Genomic DNA, 24,495 nt, shown 5'->3' on the forward strand with positions numbered 1-24,495 from the left:
GACAGATAAATCATTTCATGAGTAACACACATAAAACTCTTGACTCTTCATGTCTATTAGTGCTTTGGTGCTGTCTTTATCTTCACTACAGCCAGCATCCTTCTTTTTCTTTTTAATATGATTCCCAGCGTTTTGATGTCATATGTTTTGTCTTATTCAACCATTTGGAGTACAGGTGTGCCACTGTGTTTTTGATGGAGTGTTGCTATTCCAGAAAGCCCCATCCACAACACAACCCCACACATGTAATCCAAACCCGAAGATGAGTCAGCCATTGAGACTTTGCTCCAGTTCTTAAGAGAACTCCTCACATAGTTGGACAGAATGTAGAATTAGTAACACACACAATAGTTAGGGAATAATCCTGAGCTTCAAAAGACCTCAATATTCCTCTATGAATTTTCAAGGAAAAAAATTGTTTTTCAGTTCTGTGTCCATGCTACTAGAATTACAGTCAATGTTTTTAGACTGTAGAAGTCTTTCCTTAGCGAGAAAAACCCCATATGCATGCATTCCTTAAACCACCTCAAAAATTCCTTATACCACCACAATACTGATTAAATGATTTTCCGAATCAGAATGAGGAGCTTGAGCTCCACTTGCAGTACAAATATTTCCTAAAGTGCTGGCCATCAGTCTATTGATCCTGACCAAATTCTGATTTCTTTGAAAACGTTTCAGCTTCTTATCACATTAAGGAAATGAACATTTTCGAAAAGCTTGCAACAACAAAGAGAACAGCCTGGTCTTTAGGCTTAATCTGGGTATTATTTTCAAGACACATTTTGGAGAGAGTCTTTGAGTGTTCTGCCGGAGGCTGGTCTCTGCCAGTGTTTATTTCTTGTACTGATGCAGTTCAGAGGTGATTAGTGAAAAAGATGCTGAAAGAAAGGGAATAAACGAGAGGACAGGTGTCATATTCTTTGTGTTCTCTTTCAGAGCTTGCACAGACGATTCCATGGTGGCAAATTTGGCACTATGTGGGTGGCTGCGTGACTTCAAATGCTCAGCTGCTCTGGCTCCCAGGGCACTGACAGACTGTCTCCTCCACTTTGGAACCCCCAGATGATGAGTCTCTGACCCTTTAAACAAAAAGCCTGAGCACCATATGGTGATTTTTTTAAAATGCTATCTAAAGATACAAGGACTTTATGAACAGCGTTTGGACATCACTCCACTGCATGGTGTCGGTTCATTCTACTGTTTCTGTTGTTAGAAACCACCTTCCAGTCTTTATCCTATAATAGAAGTATCGCCAGAGACTAGCAGAAGTTTAAAGTTGGAACTTATAAACCATCTAGCCTAAACTTCTGGAGGATTAAAGAAAGAACATGTGGAAAACACTTTGCAAACTGAAAAATTCCCCCTAAATGTATTTTGTTTTGAAGATGGGAAAACAAAGGACTAGAAAGTTATGACTTACCTATTATTCCTAAGGCTGAGAGGTAACTGCATATTCAATTTTAACATTGTCATGCAAACTTTTAATACGAAGTTCATATAAAGTTTAAAATTAGGCCATGGGTCCCATGACTTCTTTTTTGAATGTATATTTTAAATGAGGAATTCAGGATTTTTTAGTGCAAATCTTATAAGCAATACACGAAACTTCAAACAAAGTAGTTGTCAACTGCAGCCAGAACTCTTCTGTACAGGTGAGCATACAATTTGGCCTAAGGAAAGTGCAAATCAGGAACCAATGTTATATGTTTCACAGGACAGACAGACATGCTTGGTCAAAGTGTTTTCTTTGGGTAAAAATAAGAGTATGATATAAAAAGTTGTATCATATTTTAATACCAGAAGTCTCCCAATGCCTTAGTGTAGGAGTACCTGCAATCCAAAAGGCAGAAAGGTATAGGCGGCCATCTAGAGGGGTCATCAGATCTCCGAGTCTGATGCCAAGGACGCCTAAACTAACAGAGCCACAGTGGGACTGAGAAGCAAGTTCGTACATGGCATCACATAGCGGGGGCACAAGAAAGAGACAGAACTGAGCTCAGACCAGTTGATCTCAGGCCTGGTTCTGGATGCCATGGTGACAGGGAAACCAGGAGGATCTTTACCTCTATGCTTAGGGGCCATCAGTGGGGCTCTCAGGTTTGAAAGAATGGAGTTGAAGAAACAGTTTTTTTACTTCAGGATCCCCCATAGCATCCATTCTGAGGTCATACACAAAAGACCTGCGTGTCCACAGAGAACAGCTTCACAGAGACCTGGCTAAGAGGCAGAATCTGGTGGAATGATGGTCCCTGCTGGGATCTTGGCTGAGCCTACCGTCCTGTTTCCTCATCCTCTCATATAACTCGAATGCCTCCCAGCTCTCTGCACAGACTGTAGGATTCCCTGGCCCAAACATGCTCCAGTTCCTCCACTAAAACCCCCTCCCACATTTGCCACGCTTCCTTGCAGCTGCCCACACGGTGGCAAAGAAGACTCAGGGTATTGCTGAAGAGAGAGGTTGAGAAATTCAAAGAGGAAAAGGAAGGAAATATAGCAGGGTTAACTTTACTCATGGCTAAGATTCAAATTAAATGCCTCGTTATAATCTGACCTTTCTTTAGCTTCTTCAGTTTTAACAGGGACGTCAGCAATAGGAGGAAATGGGCAAGAACTGGAGTGATTTTCAAGTTATCAAATGAATGTGACATGCAAGACAATCCCTCCATCTTAAACAGTGAGATTGAAGTACAGGGCACGTTCGTGATTTCCCAAGCCTGAAAGATGCCAGATGTCCACTATCTTGTATTTCAGTACTCAGCCCCTTTTATTTGTTTTCTTTCATGAAGTGGTGACGCTGGGGACGGGGACGCCTAACGTTGCTTATTCAGTAGCCCTGTCAAAGCTACTGATGACAACTGTCAGCACATCGATCCCCCATCCCACCCCTCTCTGGTCAGACTCTGCCTCCTGTTCTCCAGGCTAAAATCTGGCAGACCCAGGAATCCAGTGGTAGAACTGCGATAGACTTTATTTCTCAACTCCCCCCAAGGGAAGAACCTCTACCCACACTTACTCCCGGCATCCGCTTCCATTTTAGTAACTGAGCGAAAGGACCGTATTAAATTACTCCAATATCAAATTAGAAAACTTGAAACAAATATCCACTTTTATAACTAAAATATTGCCCAATTTACCTTCTAAGCTCATAAGAGGGATGAAAAATGGTTAACATAGAGCACAAACACTACCAGAGAGCGAATATCTCTCTCAGTGTGGTGCTTAGGATAAACATACATTCACATACTGTTTATTATACTTCAAAAATTAAAAAAAAAGTTTAGTGTGGGGAAAATTTTTCTAGCTGTATTTAGAGAGTGACCTGAGATGTGGGAAAGTTGTCTAGTGCTTATGTTATTTTTTTCACCCACTTTTGAATTCTTTGAGGCTACATTTCCCCTGAGTTGAGCAGAGATTGCCACCCACCTTGGCTCTTCCTGCCTCTGCCCTGACAGAACCTCTTTGTTGTTTTATCTAATCAGATTCAGAGGCCCTGCTATGGTTGGCTCGCTTGGATTTTTCAAGGAGGTTATATTTCTCATTTCCCAGGCTTCAGAAGAACTAAAAATAACTGGGTGAAAATCTGAAAGGCAAAACTGCTCTGTCTGCCAGCATTGTAAGGAGATAGGATCAGCCAGCCTTCACCAAAAGAGAGCATCTCTGTCCTGTGATGATTAAAGCAAACTTCTGTCTCATACCAGTTTGGTAGCTAGAGCCTCCGCTTGGTTTGATGTCTCTATTTAATAAATGTGTTTTTCCTTATTTGCCACCTAAAAATATCCATCTGAACACCTATGCTTCCGTGACCATCTTAAAAGTAAAATTGCTTGGCCTTCACGTTGGTGCATGTAATATTTAAAAACAGAACACAACACAACAAAACAACTAGTTGAGTAAATTTAAAGTGGCACCAGTAGAAGATGTTTTATCCGAATGGCCCCTCCCACCATTGGTATACTTGCAGCTACTTTCTGAAATTTAGTCTCATGCTAGTTTTTTTTTTGCCACTCAATGTAGACTTTCCTACAGCAGCCTGAATAGTATAGGGCCCTAAGATTCATTATGAAGGATTTACTAATCAAGACAACTAGTCCTCTCTTTTCAAGAGGCTTTGCTGGCAGCAATATCCATCTCCATGTTTTCAAAAGCCAGATTATGCCCATGAAACATGGGTGAGGGAACATCTGTCATACATGAAAGATAAAACATATCTGGCGTTGCCTTTTCATGTTTTATTTTTTAGAGCCATAAAAAATTAAGAGACTAAGTCAGGGAAAAAGTTCAAAAAAAGGAGTTTGTACCATTAACTCTGCTAGGGCGTCAGAGGAGATATAGGATTTCAGTTCTGAACTTACAAATATGTGAAACTAGAGATTATGAAAATAAATATTTAGCCATATTCCTAGTTGTCTTTTTGTAGAGGTTAACAGTTTCATACTGAATTAAAAGCAAACAAACAGTGGTGAATTAAGAACTTTGTTCAAACTCCTCTCTTTGTCATGTTCGCAGTGATAACTCCTCCTTATAAAGCTAAGCAATAAAAAAAGATAAAGACTTTCTAAGATAACACTAAAAAATGACATTATTATTGGAAAGCATTTCCATGCGACACTGAAATTTTAATAAGTAATTCATCTTAGATATAACACATGAATATATATCACACATAAATGTAAATAACTGAGTTCAATCATCAGGTTTACCAGACAAATTGTTTCATATATCTGAGCCAAGTCCCAGTTAAGAAGTTCGAATAATAAAATTGATTTAAGTGTCAGACCGTCAGCCTATGGGAACAGGAAGGCTATCATTCCCAATGTCTTTTGTGTTTTTCCTACTGAATACAAAAATGGTGGGCAGAGATTCCGGGTTCTCTATGTGGTTTTTGCAAAAATTTTTTAAAACTCTGACCACTGTTAAGCCCTGCCAGGGGCAAGGATCATCTCTACCTTATTCACAGCTCTTCTGCAGAGCCTATCAGTCACCGGTGCTCACAAAATATTTGTTGAATGAATGAACAAAAGAATGAATGTATGATCTACCTGGATGGAAATGGTCTCATTTCCAGTGATAGATTTTACATGAGAAATATAGGAAACATGCAAAACTTTTTGGAAGCGTAGATGATAACATTTTACTGTCCCTCTCTAAAACATTTTTCCAATCTAAAGCTTTGCAAACAAGGAAATAGAAAATTTAAGCCATTATCTGAAAAACTGAAGCCTTCTGTTACTAAATAGTTATTCCATGCAAGGCTTTGTTTAAGAGAAAGAAAGGATGAATGGATTAGCAAGGAGCAGGAAATCTCTTTGAGGAACTTTCTGTGTCTGATATAAAATGAGACGAAGAGAAGAACATATGGTGCAAAAAGGTCACAAACAAACTGACAAAATACTATTTTACAAAATGAAAATGGTCAACATCTGCATGATTTTGCCTGTCCAATAGCCCTTGTGCTTATTTTCATTCCAAAATCTTGTTTTGCTGAAAATGCCTTTTTAAAGCATAAAAGTTCATTCCAAACCATGTTGTTCCAACAACCATGCCTGTTCCAAAAATTTGTTCAGAGTCAAAAGCCACAAATGCTTTGGTACAATATGTCTATAGGTCCACCCTTGCTCACAGATTGTTATTTGGGAATATCTTGAAAATATTTATGCAGTTCAAGTCAATTTGAAGTGGGATCTTGTACACACCAAGTTTAAAAAAAAAACCACTTGATCTCCATAATAAAGAGAAGATATAGTTCCTCATCCATATTAAATGATTTCACATACTTGACATCTCTCTCACCTGTAAGTGCATAGCTCTCCTATAATACACATGTGCACACACGCAGGAAAGGTCAGTTTTGAATGAAAAGGACAAAACAGAACACAGTGGAAGCCCACTTCGAAAGGCATATACTAAGTACACCCATTTTAATTTTCGAGGTAAATAGATCAGACCCATTTTCATAATTATTTGCTAAGCACCTTCCAGTGCCAAGTACATTACCAACACCATCTTGTGTCTTAACAACCCAGAGAGATAGGTATGGTGACAAAACCATCGTTCTTTCCCAAACTGTCCAATGATTTTTTAAGCTGTGTTCCATGTGTAGCAGATCATTTTTGACTGGATATTGACGCATGTAGATACCCTCCACCTTTTCCCCGAACACGTATGCATGCATATGCATATACACGCACAAGCACACCTTTACAAATATATCTGTTTGACTTCATTTATTCGCCTTTTTTTTTTAAATCAGGGTGAGGTTCGGTAAAAGAAGGTATAGATGGAAGGGATGGCATGGTGTCTGTTCCCCTCTGGACTAGTAGACAGGATTTATTCAAAAGGCAATGAGTATAGGCAGATGGAAATGTTCAAATGTGCTTTGGACCGTGGAAAAAGGCATATCAGAGTGTGGGAGAAAGGGCCCTTATAGTCACCTGTGTGGGCACCCAACATTGTTCTGGCATCCAGGTTAAGGGGCTTTGAGAGTACCTGAGACTACGTTGGTGTGGACATCAGGTCTTCATGGAGGCAGTGGCAGTGTGTAGCTCCTCCACACGGTATTGCAAGCAGCTACCAGGGCAGCAGAAGAGAAATAAGGCAAATCCACCTTAAGCACAGGTGAGGACTGGCGGACACTTTGGAGGGAGGCTGTGAGTCTTCTGTTATAGCTCCACACATGCGTACATACAGATGTATGTTACACCTGGAGCCTTTGGATTCTGAGGAGGTGTCCCAACGCTGTCTTGGGACTTCTGGCCTCTGTGTCTGTTTTGACCCGAGCCTCTTTATCTTCAAATGTTTTATAGATCGGGGTTCCATGGCGTATGTCCATTCTGCTGCTTTTAAAATGTAAACTACAAAATTAAACCATAATGTACCTCGTTTCTAACTAAAACTGAGGTTGAACATCTTTCATAAGTTATGCAACAAAAAAGCTTGTCATGGATGAAAGAAGTTGTAAAGTAGCTTTGAGAGTAGTTGCCTTTGATAGTCTGAAGATATTTTCATTAGCCAGATATTTAGCTATCTGTAACTCTCAAAGGTCCTTTAACTACTCTGAGCACCCAAAAAAGGTCATTCATACCTTTCCATCCCTCACTTTTCTGCTCCAATTAAGTTCTGTATGTGCACCTGCCTACTGGGTAACTCCAATTATACCTTAAATTCAGTAATTCGACATAACCAAAACCTCTTTGGTTTACTTAGTCAATGGCCCCATCACCCTTCTATCCATCCATTCTCCCAAGCTAAAAGCCTTAAAGCCTCATCAACTTCTCCCTCTATCCCAAAGTATAAGTCACCCAAACACATACATTTAGCTTCTGGAAAATCTTGCAAATCCTCTTTCCCTCTCTTTTTATCATTGCACATTTCTTTTAAAGCCTTCATTATCTCTTGCCTGACCATCACAATAGTTTTCTATCGGAACTCCTATCTCCATTCTTTTCTTTACCAATCACAACATCAACAACAGAATTATTTTTTAAATGCAAACATGATCATATCATTCCTTTATTTTAAGCCTTTAATATGAAAAATATATTTAGCACAGCAGGAGATCCTTCACACTCTACCCTAACTTTCTCAACTCAAACATGAACACCATTGACCTAAATAGGGTCATTAGTTGCAAGAATTATGGCTGATAAAAAAATTATGACAGGATATATTGAGTAGCTCATAGAAACCTTGGGAAGATTAAAGAACCAGACTAGAAAAGGCAGGAAGAAAGAGAGACAAAGCAGAAAAACCACAGCCAAAAGCAGACTACAAAACCGAGGCAGCAGAGACTGTTACTACAGCCACCACAGGACAATGGTCCTGTGCTTTGTACCACTCTCTCTGGACACTGTCTCTGGACAGTGTGTGCGGCACTAGCCCCACAACCACGGCCCCTGGAAATGTCAACCCCGATGATGCTATTAACACCAGAAGGATTGTCCACTCAATGTGTTTTTCTGCTTCCCTTCCTTGCTCCATCTGAGTGGCAGAGCCTAGGTTAGATACCCATTCCTTGCCAAGAAAGGGGGAGGTGGTAAGGACTGCAAAAACAAGAGTCCGAGTTTTGAGCTTCATAGGGAGAGCCCGGCCGTAAAAAGTGAAATTAGATGTTGGACAACAAAAATCAACAGAGGTACAATCTCTGCTTCAGCTACTCAGGATATGCAACATTTTCTAAAAGAGACAGTGCTGTTCTCAATATTTGAAAGATGGTTCCCTGTTTCTAATAAAGCAGCACGTATCTCCTTTATTAGAAAGGAGTTGGTGCTTCTGTAATTTGAGGTCACTATGCTTTATTGTAGCACTTCCCACAAGGTATTGTAATTATTTTACCACTTCACAAGTCAATGTCCCATGCCAACAGGGAGTTCCTCTTGGCAGGGACTATGTCTCCTATCTCTGTGCCTAGGCATTATGCTCAGGACAAATTATGTCCTCGGTAAAATTTGTTGAATAATTTTTGTGGCTTCCCTAGGAAGAATGTTTGGGGTCTACAGGTGACCCCTAAAAGACCCTGGCCTCCACTGTCAGTAGCAGAGGCACCATCTTCCTCTTGCCCAGTGACAGGAACTTAAAGTTTCTAGAACTTTCTTTACAAGACAATTGCAAGTTGGGAGGCACTCCTGACATGAACAATGGCCATCAGTCTCATAATCAACACCTCTCAACTCTGCTCTCGGTCCTAACGTTTATTATGGTGTAGACTTTGGTATACTGCTAAGGTGTTACATTTGTACTCAAGCTTATTGCAATTGTTTTATTGCCGTTTTAGTTATAAGCTGGATAATATAGCAATCGTGTGAAAAGTCTTCTATTATTTCATAGATGAAAGTTAAAGCAATTTCAAAAGTATTGAAATCCTGTTGGGTAGTACTCATTCACACTAAAATATATGTTGTCTTCTCTGTGCTATGAAGATAGTAAAAAGCCCATTGTCTCTACCTAGATTTCAGATTGCAAATGAGACAAAATTCTTCAAGCTCTTTAATGTCACGCAATATGTCAGCATAACAACATAAACTGATAATTTTCAGCATATCTTTATACGCTTATATTTATTTTTTAAATATATTTTTAAATGTATTTATTTTTTAATGTTTATTTATTTTGAGAGAGGGAGAGAGAGTGAGAAAGAGTGGGGGAGGGGCAGAGAGATACAGGGAATCCCAAGCAGGCTCAGAGCTGTCAGCCCATTGCAGGGCTCAAACCCACAAACCGTGAGATCATGACCTGAGCCAAAATCAAGAGTTGGACACTTAACTGACTGAGCCACCCAGGCACCCTTATAGTTATTAAATTTCTAAAGACAATAAATGTCATGCTAAGCATTCAATTTTTTGATCCATAACATAATGGAAGATAGCGTTCTTCATACTATTAGCATTAACTGCGAGGTAAAGTATTTGTGAACAATGTTCATTTGTTTGACAGATGAGATTTTTTACTTGGTATCCACTTAGAGGTTGGCATAAAAGCAACATGATTCTTCAATAAGCACCACTGTTAGTTATCAGCTGGATGCCTGTTGGAGGTGCAGAGAACTATGGTCTCCCAGGTATTTAAGAGATAGTGGTCAAAAGACATGTTAATTATTCCTCCAACATGCACCACACTTGCTCAAAGGAAATCAAACTGAAATAGCTAATTGGAAAGAGAAATGATAGAATAGTTAAAATAAAAAAATTTGTGTGAGGAATAAATATACATAAATTCCGGGAGAAATGTAATTATTCTCTTGTAAGAGTCATGATATATTGTTTGTAATATATCTAAACATATTTTTTTCATTGTACAACTTAAGGCTTTCATCAGTGTGCCTGGGAAGGTTGGGCAGTCCAGCCGTCCTTTATTTTAATAAAATCTTTCAACTTGGCTTTTTAAAAGAACCTTTCTATTCCATTCAGTCTTGCTTGTATTGTCGTATGTTCTGCCAGTTAAGGTGTGAGCAGTATTTTTATTAAGGTGTATCTTTGTCCTTTCCTTACTTCTGTCTCTAAATTGCCTTCTCATCTTCACCTTGGGCCCCTGCATTTTGTCCAGTACTCTAAGAAATCAAAGAATATGTGAGTTTCCAGCCTTATGAAGAAAATATCTAGATTCACTGTGACCTACATAAAGGCACAACAATAGAAAGAAGAAGTTTTGTTACAAGTCTCAATCAGCATATCTATCATTTCTGTTTTAATATTCATTTATTTTATTATTAAGGCATTATTACTTTGGACCCCTTCCACATGAAATCTTAATTATACATATACAACTTCCTTTATCTTCATGTAAGCTATAAATGACCTTAAACATTTGATTATTCAGCATTCCGTGGATTTTTTAAAATAGAAAACTCTCACATTACGAACTGCCCATGGAATGGGGATAAACATGGGAAGTGGAGGCCTGTCAACAACCGTTTTTCAGAAAATTAAAGTATTTCCTTTTCTGATTATAAATGTACTTTTAAATAAATATTAAACAGAGAACTTTAGTTTATCTCTGATAATTTATTTCTATTCCAAAAAATCCCAATCAAAAAGTTTAAAAATATAAATAAAAGTAGTGAATACTTGCATGTTTCATTTATTACTTTGTATTTTCCCTTTTTCAAACTTCAAAAAAAATTGCACTCCCCATGCCTATAATTAGAAAAATATAATAAGATATAAAGAAAATTAGTCAAATATGTGCCCTAGCCCAGATAACCTTCATGTATAGCCTATGCATTTTTTCTACGAGATACACACACACACACACACACACACACACACACACATTTAACAAAATTCAAATTACAAATTCTAAGTTTAATATTTAAAATTCTATCATATACTAAGGTTTCCATCTTTAAAAACCAGAGAAGTTTTCAAAAATTAGAAAGAAATAGAAAAGAAAAATAGCTTTTTGTTCATGAAGAGTTGTCAGAACTGCAAATGTAAAACAAACTCAGATTAGCAGTATATTCTGGATGTGTTGTCCAGACCTTAAAAGACTATTGATCTGAGCCAAAAGTACACGATTCTCTTCTAATGTTCAGATGTTAGTTTCTCGGTAGCCTGTCCCTAACTAGTTTCCATTCCTGTTCCTGCCTACACTGCTAGCACCCCTTCTCCACCAGTGTGATTCACAGGGCTGTGGGTCTGCTGCAGAGGGCCGGGAGTTCTTAGGCTTTCCAACTTAATCTCCATGATGGTAGACATCTCTGGTCATTGGTCTGCCATGTTCCTAGATGTTTTGCTTCAGAGTATATTTGTGATGGCGACGCTTCTAAGCTCTATAAAGGGTCTGCCTCTCATAGCTGAGACTCTCATGAGAGGCCTTCCCCTGAATCAGCCTATGGCTTTTTCTTAGATTTACATATAAAACTTATGTTTAAAAACCCAGGGTTAATGTTAATAATGTTAATATGTTAATATGTGACTACATCTTTATTTCTTACAGTGTGTGTTACACATTTTAAAATAAAAAATTCAATTTCAATTAAAATTAAATCAAATTTATCTTCTTTCAAAGAGTATCAAGAACTCAGAAACAACCTTGACATATGGAGGTCATAATGTCATGGATTCTATTCTACTTTTTAAGAAAAACAAAACATTAACACCTTTCTTCCTGGGGAGGAGTGACAGAATGGGGAGTATAGATCCTGCATCTTTACCTAGGTATTACAAGTAGCTTTCAGAGTAGGTGAACAGCCTAAATGTGTTTATTGTTGTAAGAGGAAGGAAATGAAACTGCTGGAGAAAGTTACTTTAAGTTACATTAACTTATGAGGAAAATGTGGCACAAATAGTAGAGCTTCCTGTGGCTTCTCAAAGACATTAGGGCAGGTAACGTATCCAGAAGGTCAGCACCAGTGGTCATAGCTGTTCTAACTCTGAGGGACTCTATTCTTGAGCAGTAAGCAATTAATCAAGATTTTTTATTTGTTCTGAGCACTTCAGAATTAAGACACAAAATGAAAGAATTTCCCAATTGATGCATTATTAGTTCAGATTAAAAGAAGCAACTTATTCATCCATTCACTAGACCCTGGGAGGGTAGAGCACATACAGATTGGTGCTGAGCAGCTACTGAGCTGATAGAAGGGATTCTACAATTCCCACATCTCATTGTACTAACCCTAGACATGCGGTTACCATTGCTCTCATTGGGATTATAGAGAGTAATAACAGATCACCACATTTATATTGGAATTGTAATTACTCCTGCCTAGAAGTACTATATTTGCCTACGCACAGGCCAAGGACAATCTCTCTACCTAATACTCAAGGATGGGCTAGAAGGTGGGGGGAGGGGGGAGGGCACGGGTAGACCATTAGCCCCATCCATGTGACAGCCATAGAAAAGCTTTAAGCGATAACTTAAACCAGCAGATAATAAAATGGGACCAAGAAATAAAGCCAATAGTTTCAATGACTAGCTATGGAATCTATCTGTGCAAAATATTTGTATAATACAAAAATTAATAATGCAACACCCAACCTCAAGGAGTTTATGATATTCTAAGAGAAAGGAAAAAGAGGAAGAGTAGAAATTCAATAAATCAATTAAAATATAAAGACATAAGAAAAATATTTTCTATTTAAGATACAAGCAAAAAAAGAACTCGATTCCAACTTGAAGTATCAGAATGTCACTGAAAGCTTGGCTGTAGGCATGAAATAAATCTTAATTGGATGTCCTTTTGCTCCTTATGCAATTTTTCCAAAGTCAAGTAGATCATTTAATAAGGCATTAGTGTTATAGAGCTATTTCTACTCTCATTGTCCTTGATTATTAAATGTGGAATAATGCAGGTGGTGGATTATTCCGAATTTTTCTTCCTTTGGCTTTTACCATGAGAACCAGTTCATTGCTCATTAAAACCTGCTGCAGAGGCCAAACAAGGGAAGGGATGGAGATGAAATTCATTTTGGAACTTGTTAGAAGCATTGGTGAAAGATTTGGTGGAATTGTAGAAACAGTTTCTTCATATTTTCTTTCTCTTTCAAAGAAACCTTGTTTTCCATCCATGAGATTTATATGGTGACTAGAAAATGGCACGTGCATTTTGACTTTCTGAATAAGGGAGTTCTTCAAAAAAGAACTTCAAGAAAAAAATCTCTCCCATTTCATATCAACTATTAATTTATATTTTTCCTTTTAACATTGATTACATAACCAAAAACAAACAAAAATAGAATACGATATTTCTCAACTAACAGAACACACCAGTATTTACACAAGTAGCAGAATGTATTTTCATGTTAAAATTGATGGACCTTAAATTTACTAATGAATCAAGCAAGTGTGAACAACAAAAAGTCTAAAAGTAATATTTGGAAAACCCAAAGAATGACTTTAGCATAGTTATTATTATCAAGAAAGGAGCATGGACTAAAATAACAAAATCTGTGAAGATTGCTGAAGCTCCAGCTTCTAATCAACCTCTCCCAACCACCACACATCATGGTCATTGTATGTAGAGAGTGATTTCACGTAGGAGTAGGCTGCACATGTAACAGTATGGAGGCTTCCAGAACTTGAAAGCCACTGGAAGATTAAAGAGTAAATCCAATAAGATACAACTGACTCTAAAAGGAGAACAGGGCACCTGGGTGTCTCAGTCAGTTAAGCATCTGACTCTTGATTTTGGCTCAGGTCATGATCTCCGGGTTCGGGAGATCAAGCCCCACGTCAAGCCCTGTGTCAGTCTCCACGCTCAGCATGGGATTCTCTCTCTCCCTCCCTCCCTGCCCCTCCCGTGCCCTCTCTCTCCTTCTCTCTTTCTCTCTAAATAAATAAATAAATAAATAAATAAATAAATAAATAAATAAACAAACATTAAAAAAAAAAAAAGAGGAGAGAAGTGAGGGGAGGGACAACTGTACGGACATTAGTAAAGACTAAGGAGGTTTAGCTATTGACAAAAATAGCCCATGAAAAAGGATTCCTGTATTAGTCACAGAAATGTGTTCTTACTATTTAGAACGACTTTTTGATAGATGTCATGTGCCTGACATTCCAGGAGATGAACAAAAGATATCTTTTTATACGCTATATTGGAAAAAACAGAACAATAATAATGGCTATGATAATAGGTATCAAATCATTGTTTACCATATATACACTATGACACCTCACAAATAATACAATAGCTAACATGTATTGAGCGTTATGATACATTAGTCACCATTAAAATGTTTACATGTTGTAACTCATTTATTCCTCAAAACACTATGATGTAGATCATATTGTTGTACCTGGAATTTTGAAGGACGGTGTCACATTCAAATCTAAGTTTCTTGTACAAGTCAAATACAGTATCTCTCAACCAGGTCCCCACACTGAAGGGGTTCCTTTTGCTCACTGGCATCTCCTTTGGCTGCCCAGACTCAGCTGTTGAGAGGCAGCACAGGTGACTGCAGGTGCTGGTGACATTGGACTCCCAACTTCAGTGCAAAGAATTTTGATTGTCCAATGTCAACTCATGTGCCACAGTATTTTTTATCCCCATTTTTTAAAATTGTGGTAAAATATACATAACATAAAATTTAACACCTTAAATATTTTAAGTGTATAGTTTAGTAGTGTTAAGTTCATTCACGCTGTTCATTCACCTCCAGAACTCTTTAAATCTTGCAACACCGAAACTCTATCCCCATTAAATAACCCCAAGACCCATCATTTTACTTTCTTTCCCTATGAAAATGCCTACTCTAGATACTTCCTAAGGGGAAATCACACAATATTTGTCTTTTTATGACTCACTTATTTCATGTGCCACAGAATTTTTTGAAACATTTAACACTTTGCTAATGCAAAAATATTAATAATTATCGTAGAAGGAGGTTTTATTATTATTATTACCAAAAAAGGGCAATGGCAACAGATGACGTGTGTGTTTTCATGACCCAAAAGCAAATTTTGAATTTCTAATTACTTACCCAGAGCAAGAAAAGTTTAGAACCAACACATACTACTAATGATTAAAAAAAGACATATCAACAGTAGATATTTAAAATAAATTTATTGTCAGTAAGATATTTGAGATATTCTGCATTGCCAGTTTCTCAGATACAAAGTTTCTAACACTTCACTAAGCCATGTTATGAAGTATATGCCATGTTCACTAAAAAATATATTCCTAGACCTTTCTAAATTTTAATGTTATTTATTTTCTCTTTTTAATAAATTGAACACTTTTGTCAATTATAGCCCCCCCAATCCAGTTGAAATTAAATATTACATATTTCCAAGACAAATAGTCATCAATACTTTCCACTTAAATTTTTATTCTTAAACTAAAAATTGAAAGGACTGACGTCAAATAATAGCCTGATGTTCTTGTAACCCATCAGATAATTTTATTCTTCAAAATTATTTTTCTTCCTTTATAAACTACATTGGAATTAAAACAAAAACTTAATAAAACTATAGTATGAGATCATAATTAAATTAAAAAAAAACATGATCCAACTGCAATTTTTTCTTTTCTAAAACCCTTAAAGGAATGCTAGTTCAAATTTCAAACTAGTTTATTTTCAACAAAGTTCTAATTTTCTGTTCAACGTTGTCCTTTCATGACCTCTGATGGTGAAAGCATAAACTGACATTACAAATACCAACAGAAATAATATCACAAAATCCATTTACCTTATTATTGAAGATCCTTTTCCTTTTCATATTTATTTACCTTGAGAATGTAATGGTATCAATTATTCGACAATATAGAAAGTGTTGGGCAATTTCATGCTACTTCAAAGCATAAAAAAACCCTTCTTACAGTCTGTAAATGTCTGTGTGTGCACTTTATATAGCAGAACGAATATTTCAATGATACAGCAACTTATTACTGTGACTACTAGCTCTCAAATACAAATTGAATAAAGTTTGATAAGTTGAACCAATTAGGTTAATTTACAAAAACATCACTCTTCCTAAATCTCTGTACATATGAATAATGAAGCATAATTGTATATTATGACCTGAATTATTTGGATGAATTTATTTCAACTTATTTAATAAGATTAATGTCTTAGCCTGACTTCCTCCTAAAAAGGCTTTCCCACAGGTAATGGAGAATTATCTGGGAATATGACTCCAGGGAGCAGGAATAATGAACAGGGGAGTAAAAACAAGGAAGAAGGAAAAGCTGGATTAGGGATGCATTATCAAAATGACTATGGCTATGGCCAATCTGTGCTGGACTCCATAGACTTTCTTAGAAACTTTAATGAAATCTATGAAATAAAACAAGAAAGATTTTTCTATGGGTTTCCATCCCCCATGGGTGGAGGTGGCCCCTTGAACTTTGACTACCTACTGCATAACCACTTATAGGTTGCACATGTATGGCATTTCAATGGACATTCCACACTTCTATGTTAGTAAAGTTCCAGGGAAGGAAGCGAGAGGCTCATACCTTGGGCAGAGGTGAGGCTTTCTCAAGTTTCACCTGTAGGAAGCTGGTCAAAACCTATGAGAACTGGTTGTAGCAGCAATGACTTCAGTAAAATGTAGGGCTGAGAGGATTTTAAGTGATGCACAAAGTGGCAACTGATGCAGTAAAACCTTTGCACTACTCAGATTCACCCTTTCTCACCATTAACTCCAACCTGTCACCAAGTCTCTTTCAACGTGCTAGCCAGCTACAATTTCTGCAAGTGGCTCTAGGGAATTAGCTACAGTCCCTACTGCCACAGCTGGTTCCAAAGCCTTGTTGATAATCATCATCTCTCTCCTCCACTGCTGATTTTAAATTTCTCTCACCTTTGGCCAGAAGCTTACTGATCTAGAGTTGCTTGCCCAGTAGAGTGACCCAGACCTTCTTATTTTAGGTTTGGTTTACTTTGCCCTTATCAGTACATAGCTGCTGTAGCTGTCCATTCACCATTATCACCTATCACAAAAACATCAGGAGGTGCATCAGTCAAGTCCTTGGATATTTCTCCCTGCCTCCATTATATAACAGTGACACAGGCTATTTATGTTAATCAGGGCAAATTAATCCTGTAAATATATTGACATATTAATTCCCTTTTGCTTGATGACCCAGGAATAAGGAGCCCAACCATTGGAATGAGGAGCCCAAATGACCAGGTAATAGTTAAGTTCTGTGGAACTGTTTTACTTTGTCCTCTGGTGAAAGTGTTCTCCTTTCTGGAAGCCAGAATCTCTAATTCAGAAGGGCCTAAGGTTTCAGGTACAGAAGAAGTAAACTTGAAAGTGGGTCACTAGGGTCTCTATGCAGAGAATGCTCTCTGGTGGGCAGTAACATGAGACACAATGATCTGCATGTTATGTGCCCACTCCTCTCATAAATCTATCTGCAAGCTTCTTTATCCAGATTTCCTTGTCTCTGTTTTATTGATCTTGCTTTATCAAGGCCTCTGACCAAATGCCCAAGCCATTTGTCACTATCCAGTAGTCTATGTATACCCATACCTCAGGCCACTTCCACCTCCAAATAAAGTAACTGATGAAGTGTTCTGCTTGGGCTCTTCCTACTGGGAGGATTTCCTTTCACCATATTCTTTTAGGGATACCTATGAGTGTGGCAGTAGTGTGACAACAGTCTATTTATGGCTACCATCAATATGCCACCCTAACCTATATGTGAAGAAGGCCAGAGTATTTTTCTCTGTCATCCATGGACACAGGTATTTCTAGCCATGATCAGATCTGCTGGGCCCAAGCTTCCAACAAGCTTGTACAACTGCTTGCACATACAACAGAGCCTATTGCTCTGGGTAACATTCAAGTCCAATAAATGGATTGGTGCAATATTCTCCAGTACAATACATGCTGTCTCTAAAATCTAAATAAGCCTACCTAGCACTTCTGATATGTACCGATTTATTCTTTACCTTTATCTTTTTGGTACCAGCATGTCCCAAACAATAGATCAGCTAAAACTTCACCAAAAGGGCAGAACCATAAAGTTTTGTGAGGTTTATCTTCTACTCTCTGGTTTGAATGTGCCTAGGTAGGATAACTTAGAATAATTTCCACTTCCTGCTCACCAACTACAGTCAGTATTAGGCCATCAATATAGTAAACCATAATGATATTCTGCAAAATGTCAAGACATATTTCCTACACATTACATTCTGATAGAGCACATAAGAGTTAGTTTAGCCAATGGGGAAAACAGTGAATTGAACTGTTGGTCTCCTCAGGTGCATGCCAACTGCTTTCATGCTTTTTCTGAAGGGAATTTAAAAGACCATTTTTTCCAAGATAGGTAGTGGCATACCAAGTGCCATGAATTCTGTTGATCTCTTCCAATTAAGCAACTATATCTGACATGGCCACTGTAATTGGTGCTCATACTTGCTAAAGTTTACCGTAGTTCATTGTTATCCAAGATCCATCTGTTTTTCTGCAGGAGCTAAATAGATTGAAGAGCTTTATGCAGGGTTTACTACCCCTGTGTCCTTTAAATCTTTAAGTGGTGGTGCTAATCCCTGCCATTCTTCCTAGGAAGTAGTATTGTTTTGGATTTGTTCATGTGGATGGGGGTGGGGCATTTTCTGGGCTTCCATTTGGTTCTTCCTACCATAATGGCTTCACAGATCAGGGAACCAACACAAGGGTTCTTCCAGTTATAAAGTATACTTGGAGATTTTATATATCCCAATTACTCATTTGGAGCCTGGGGATACAATCACAGGGAAGGCCACAGACCCATTGTACCCCTGTGAAACATACTTGGTCTAGAACTATAATTTTTATCTGGCCTCCCTATGCCCCTACTCTAACAGGAAGACCATAATGGCATTTCAGGCTCCCTGGCACCAGTGTCAGCTCACACCCCTTACCCAACAGTCCTTGAAACCAATTTGACAATAAATTTCATATTAAAAAAAAAGAACTAAAAAAAAAAAAAGAAACCAATTTGACAATAAATTATATATTTAAAAAAGGGAAAAAGAAAAGAAAAGCTTAAGAATCCTTCTTTCAAAATTTGTGTAAAAAGTGGATCATGCTGGGGCACCTGGGTGGCTCAGTCGGTTAAGCGTCTGACTTTGGCTCAGGTCATTACCTCACAGTCCATGAGTTAGAGCACCACATCGGGCTCTGTGCTGACAACTCAGACCCTGGAGCCTGCTTTGGCTTCTGTGTCTCCCTCTCTCTCTGCCCCTCCCCTGCTCACACTCTGTCTGTCTCTCTCTCAGAAATAAATAAACATTAACAAAAAAAAAATTTTTTTAAATGCATCATGCCCTCTATCCATTACAACCCTCTCCAAATATAGAGACAACTATGAATTAGTTAAGAGATTTCAGTTTTAAACTATACTGGCTAGTTTTAATATCTAGAAATTACTATAAAGTTATGGAATCTAAAATTTGTCTAAGGCAGTAAGAAAAGGGATAGGGATAGAGGTATTCAACACAGCACTGTTTTAAAAAAGTGATCATTAAAAATAACTTCAGGTTTATACTCCAAAAAGTTGAGATGTCTCGGAGAACTGGATATAGTCAAACCTGCTGGGTGATTTTCTTGAGCTATATTGAATGGCTCCAGAGCAGGTGTTTCTTTGGATAGGCATGCTCTAAGTGCTCTGAGGCAAAGCAGTTGAAAGTATTTGCAAAAGGCCTTTGGAAGGATGATAGAATGGAAGCTGGATAAGAAAGGAAGTGAAAACAAGTCTTGAATTCTGGTTAGGCATTATTACTTTGAGCAGGTCTTTTAACCTGTCTGCTTCAATTTTCTCGTCTATAAAATGAGGATAATAACTTCATAGTGACCTTGTGCATGTTTTTAAATGGATTCCTTCAGACTGAATACTGCCTCTTTTCACCAACCCTTGCTACCTTCTACTTACCCCTCTGATGGTCTAGGTTTCATTTTAAACTGCATTTCCTCTAGAAAGCCTTGTCTAACCTCCCAGGGGGTGAGGAGACCTTTAACATCTTCTAACTGCACCCTATGTCTATCATTGCTGTTGTCATACAGAATTGCAATTGTCTGATCACTTGTCTATCAGCTCCATTAGACCAAAGACTCTATTAGGGCAGGGACTATGATCATTTGTTCATTAAGTACATATTAGAAATAAAAATATAAGCTAAACTGAATTGACTTGGAGAGTATAACGATTAAGTGAAATAATGCTCGTGCAGCTCCTATCAACCTACATGTTCAATAAATAGTAGCTTTAAAAAATCTCTATTATTATTCAAATCTTTATCTGAGGGCACAGCTCCTGGCATGTATACATTTGTATCACAATAAACACTTGCTGAATGAAAAGTTTAGACTGGTGATAATGACATCCTTAGCCTATGTCTGCCAGTGGCAATTCTTTCAACTGTTGTTGATCTTACTTTCACGATCCCAAACGGTCCTCTGAAACTCCAACTTGTGCGTGTACGTGTGTGTGTGTTTTAGAGCAAGAACGGGGCGGGGGGGGGGGGTTAAAATCCAAGACAGTAATTGTAAGATGCCACTATAGAGGGGGAATAAGGGAGGGGCAGAGGGACACCACAGAGAGGCTCGGGGACCAGTAGCGGGTTGGGGCGTGTATGTGTATTTTCAATTTCTTGCCCACTAGATGGTGGAACAGAGCCCCTAACCTGATAACAGTATGCTTTCTCACAGATCTGAGTTTCTCTTACAATGCCCACTCAGCGGTTTGCACGTGGAAGAATCCAATAAATTGTTATTATGTTTTTCAAAACTTCCGCTTGGAAAACAGAGCCGAAACCACAAGGGCGGGAAGGTTAGGAAGAGTAGAGACTTGCGGAAATACACGACTGGGGAGCTAAACTACATTTCCCAGGAAGTCACGGGCTGGGCCTACAACACCCAGCATGCCATTGTTCCGGCTCTCGTGACCTGCTCGTGCCGTCCACTTTCCCAAGGAGCGCAGCAAATCTGTGCATTCTCTGTTGGTGCGGCAACGACGGCTCTTACCTCCGGATTATCCTGAGCCGCAGCAATTCCTACTTTCGCTCGTAGAGCAAAAAAGACACTAACCGCTATTCCGTGGAGCCCACAAGCCACGTGACCAGCTCGGGTCATGTGACTCCAGAGCCAGGCGGCAGAATTGTGTTACCCTGGTAACTGTTGAGCCCCGCAGACCTTCCCGGAAAGCGCGGAATTCAGAGACCGAGGTAGGTGAGGCGTAGACACTTGTTTCCCACTCGGTTGACTCTGACCGAGACTGTCCTCAGACCCCCTCCCCAGGGCTTTAGTTTCCCAGGTCACTCCCCTCCTCCGCCCACACTCTACTTCAAGTGCGTCTTTGTCTTCTCGCCACTCTGGAACCCGCGCTTCCTGGAGCAGGGCCCCACCGAACGGAGCCCGTTTGAGAGGATCCGTCTCCGACCGAGATCTTGGGGCTAAGACCTTAACCGCACACATCCTCAACTGATCAGAAATGCTAATGAGTCAGGGAGGTGTTATTCTGAAAATTGGGCAAAATATTGTCCAGGGTGTTCACACACAGAGCCCCCCTCCACCGCTTCTGGAAAATGAAGCTGCGGTTTGAGCAGCCTCAAGGAGGCCCCGAAACTGGGACAGATTTGAAAGTTGGTTGGGTTCATTAGAGGGACAGAGAGAGCTTTGCTCCACGAGTCACTATTGTATAGTTTTGTTGGCCTTCCCACGCTCCAAAAGAAACGTAATATGTTCTAATTTGGATGCTTCATTAACTTTATCTTAGGTAGATTTGAACCGTAATGAATTGCATTTTGTCTGTATCTGGAAACAGTCTGTCTTGCAAAACTATTACTAGGGACTGATAACTAGCTGAATGACAAGGCAGCACGTACTGTCCTGTGCTTTGCAAAAAAGAAACCGTCTTTTGAATTTGCTCATTTATACTAAATTTTTGAAAGATTCCTTGAGAGGACCTGCTTTGTTTCAGGAATGTTATGTAACACACACACCATAGAGTTAGGAAATATTGTGGTCACCCTTTAACACTTGGATGTTAACAATGAAAATGTAATCTCGGACCCTGAATACAAAGCAAACTGTGAAAGCTGCTTTTCCAAAGCAGTTTTATTCATGAATTTGGAATCTTTTGTCCAGGTTATTGGTCAATAACTGTGCATATATGCTAAATCGTAAGAGAAATGTCTGAGGTTTAAGTTTGGTTGTTCTTATGATGTGTTGTGAATTTCCTCAAAGAATATTTATCTCGTTATTTAGTGTTTCCAGTGTTGTAAATACTTTGGAATGTTTACTTTGGGAAGTGAAAATTATTGATTATGGCTCACTATTCCAAAGAAGAGCTGGATGAAGAGTTTGAAAAGTTCATGAAAGAGGTAAATTTATCATTTTAAAAGCTGTATTGTAAATTTGTGTCACAAGAAATTCATCCTTCAATTCCTTCTCCTCTACTATGCAGTTTGACCGCCTTGAAAATAAAACAGCCAAGTTATTTTACCAGCAAAATGGGTTTATTTTTTAATGGCAGAGGAACTGCATTTCAGACCTTGCAGGCTATGGCAAAACTATAGGCAAGACCTGAGATCAAAGGAGAAGAACTATTACCTTTATAGAGAAAACAAGGAGAAAGGTGGGAGGGGATGCTTTGAATGAAAGTCCATTGGAGGAAAAAAGTAGTCACTGTATTTTCTTGTTGGCTGATCTAATTGCTAGGCCTGGAGAAATTCATTATTCCCCCTGTTGGAAAATGCAAGGTACATTTCTTCCTTTTGGGGTCTGAAATTGATGAGTTGATAGGGCATGAGAGCTCCCCCTTCTGGCCTCCTGACTTTTTAAAATGTAGTTTCCTTTATTTGGTTTCATATTTTTCCCTTTGGATCCAGATCTTTCCTCAAAAGCATCACTGACCAAGAAATACATCATCTGTGCCTCTCCGTGCCAGGAAGGACCTTTTCTGGGTGTCACGTCCCACCAGAGAGAAAGCGTATGGCAGTTAGAACCCATTTAAGACCATATCTGAATAACAAGCTTAGGAAGGAAAACTCTCAGGCATTTCCCATCCAAAGTCTATATCTATATCTGTATCTTGTTGAGGTCATACATGTTGGAGATCATCTTGAAGTGTTGAGCTAGCATCACCTTATTGGGTACATGGTTTCTACAAAAGTTTGACGACCAACACGTGCAAAACTTAAAAATTACTGTACAAAACGTAACTAAAAGAAACATGACAATTCCAAATTGTGTACTGGTTCTGAACCATGACCCTAGGCCTGAAGGTAGCCAGCTAAATAAAAGATCTTTGAGAATCATGTGAAATTTGTTGTAGTTAATGTGCTTATTCCTTAAAAAATGTAATTTTGTGCAGTTGGGTTTCTGCTTTTCCACAGTAGTTTATCCATGTGCAGTAGGTGGTGTCTGTCACACAGACGCATCCTTACTCAGCGGGTAGGTAATGCGAACTCTGTGATTGTCTAAAACTACTTTAGCCAGTGATTTGAATGATCGTTGTTGGGCTGCTTCTGCTTTGGCTATAGAACTGACCAGATCTCCTAATTTAAGGAGAGATTTCTAATTGTGTCTTTTAGTACTTGCTCTACTGAAGGGAGAAAGGCTCTCTCTATGGAGGCAAACCTGGAGTTGTGTATGCCTCTTGGAAGTTCTCATTCAAGGTTGCCATGAAGGTTTAGTGAGGTGGACCAGTGGGAAGCTGCTAGTTATGAAGCAAAAGCAGAACAGTGAATATAGCAAGAGCACATTGTCCTTTTATCCTTCAGCTGTCAAGGCGATGAATTGCTCAAGCATCGGGGCCATTACCAAAACCTCCATGTATAGAAGAATAGCCAGGAGCTGCACATGGGGCTCCCTCAGAAGAATTAGCATTTGTGGACCCATTTGTGGGTATAAAGGCATTAGCATTATTCAACCAAGATTCAATGTTATCACATACTAAAAGTCTTCCTAAATATATAGGTATGACAGCCAGCTTACAAATGGTCCTACTTTGGCTCTTTTACAATGTGTTTTATATATGTATTCAAGGGATTTCATTTCTCCTACCCAGGGTTGGGTTAAATTGAGGCAGGGAACAAGTATGTGTGGATTTAATATTCTAACCTATAAAAGGGACCTGGGCAACAGTTTAGGCATGAGTGGCAATTGGGATTCCAGTGAAATTGCTTTTAGAGTGAACTAAGGTATCCCTGTTCCTATGGACTCGATTGAGGTTTCTGGTGACAAATCCAACAACCAGTTATTGGAAAATGTGAATAAGAGCAATATCTGTCCATGGAAGAGGAAAAAATAGAGTAAGAAGTAACAGCGAGAAAAGGTATGCAAGCCTGCTTCACTCATGTCGGGAGGTTGTCTTTATCAGATGTCTGCTTTAATTCTTGGAAACTTTACTTGCAGGTCACCAATTGGTATGCAGGTCCAGCCTGGATTTAGTGCTGTCTTTAGATGTGACATGTGAATCAGGAGTCTATTTCTTGAAAGTTGGTGGCACAAGGGTTGGTTAACAGTACCTGATAGGGCCCCTCCAGTGAGGTTGAAGAGAGAACTTTTTGATGTGTCTTGCAGTAGACAAAATCTCTGGGTTGCGAGTCATGGTGCTTA

General features: G+C 38.7%; 1 protein-coding gene across 1 annotated transcript in view; it reads left to right on the forward strand.

Moving 5' to 3' along the window:
* The first annotated feature begins 20,935 nt into the window (after window positions 1-20,935).
* CEP162 (centrosomal protein 162) overlaps window positions 20,936-24,495 on the forward strand; it is a 124,267-nt gene continuing 120,707 nt past the window's right edge. The window contains exons 1-2 of the mRNA XM_047102435.1: window positions 20,936-21,098; window positions 22,141-22,256. Coding sequence (XP_046958391.1) covers window positions 22,200-22,256 — 57 coding nt within the window. The 5' untranslated portion in view covers window positions 20,936-21,098; window positions 22,141-22,199. The remainder of the gene's footprint in view (window positions 21,099-22,140; window positions 22,257-24,495) is intronic.

The sequence above is a fragment of the Lynx rufus genome, unplaced genomic scaffold (assembly GCF_022079265.1).
Source record: "Lynx rufus isolate CCGP_SWC_20201006 ecotype Redwood Valley unplaced genomic scaffold, mLynRuf1.p SCAF_6, whole genome shotgun sequence".
Lineage (NCBI taxonomy): Eukaryota > Metazoa > Chordata > Mammalia > Carnivora > Felidae > Lynx > Lynx rufus.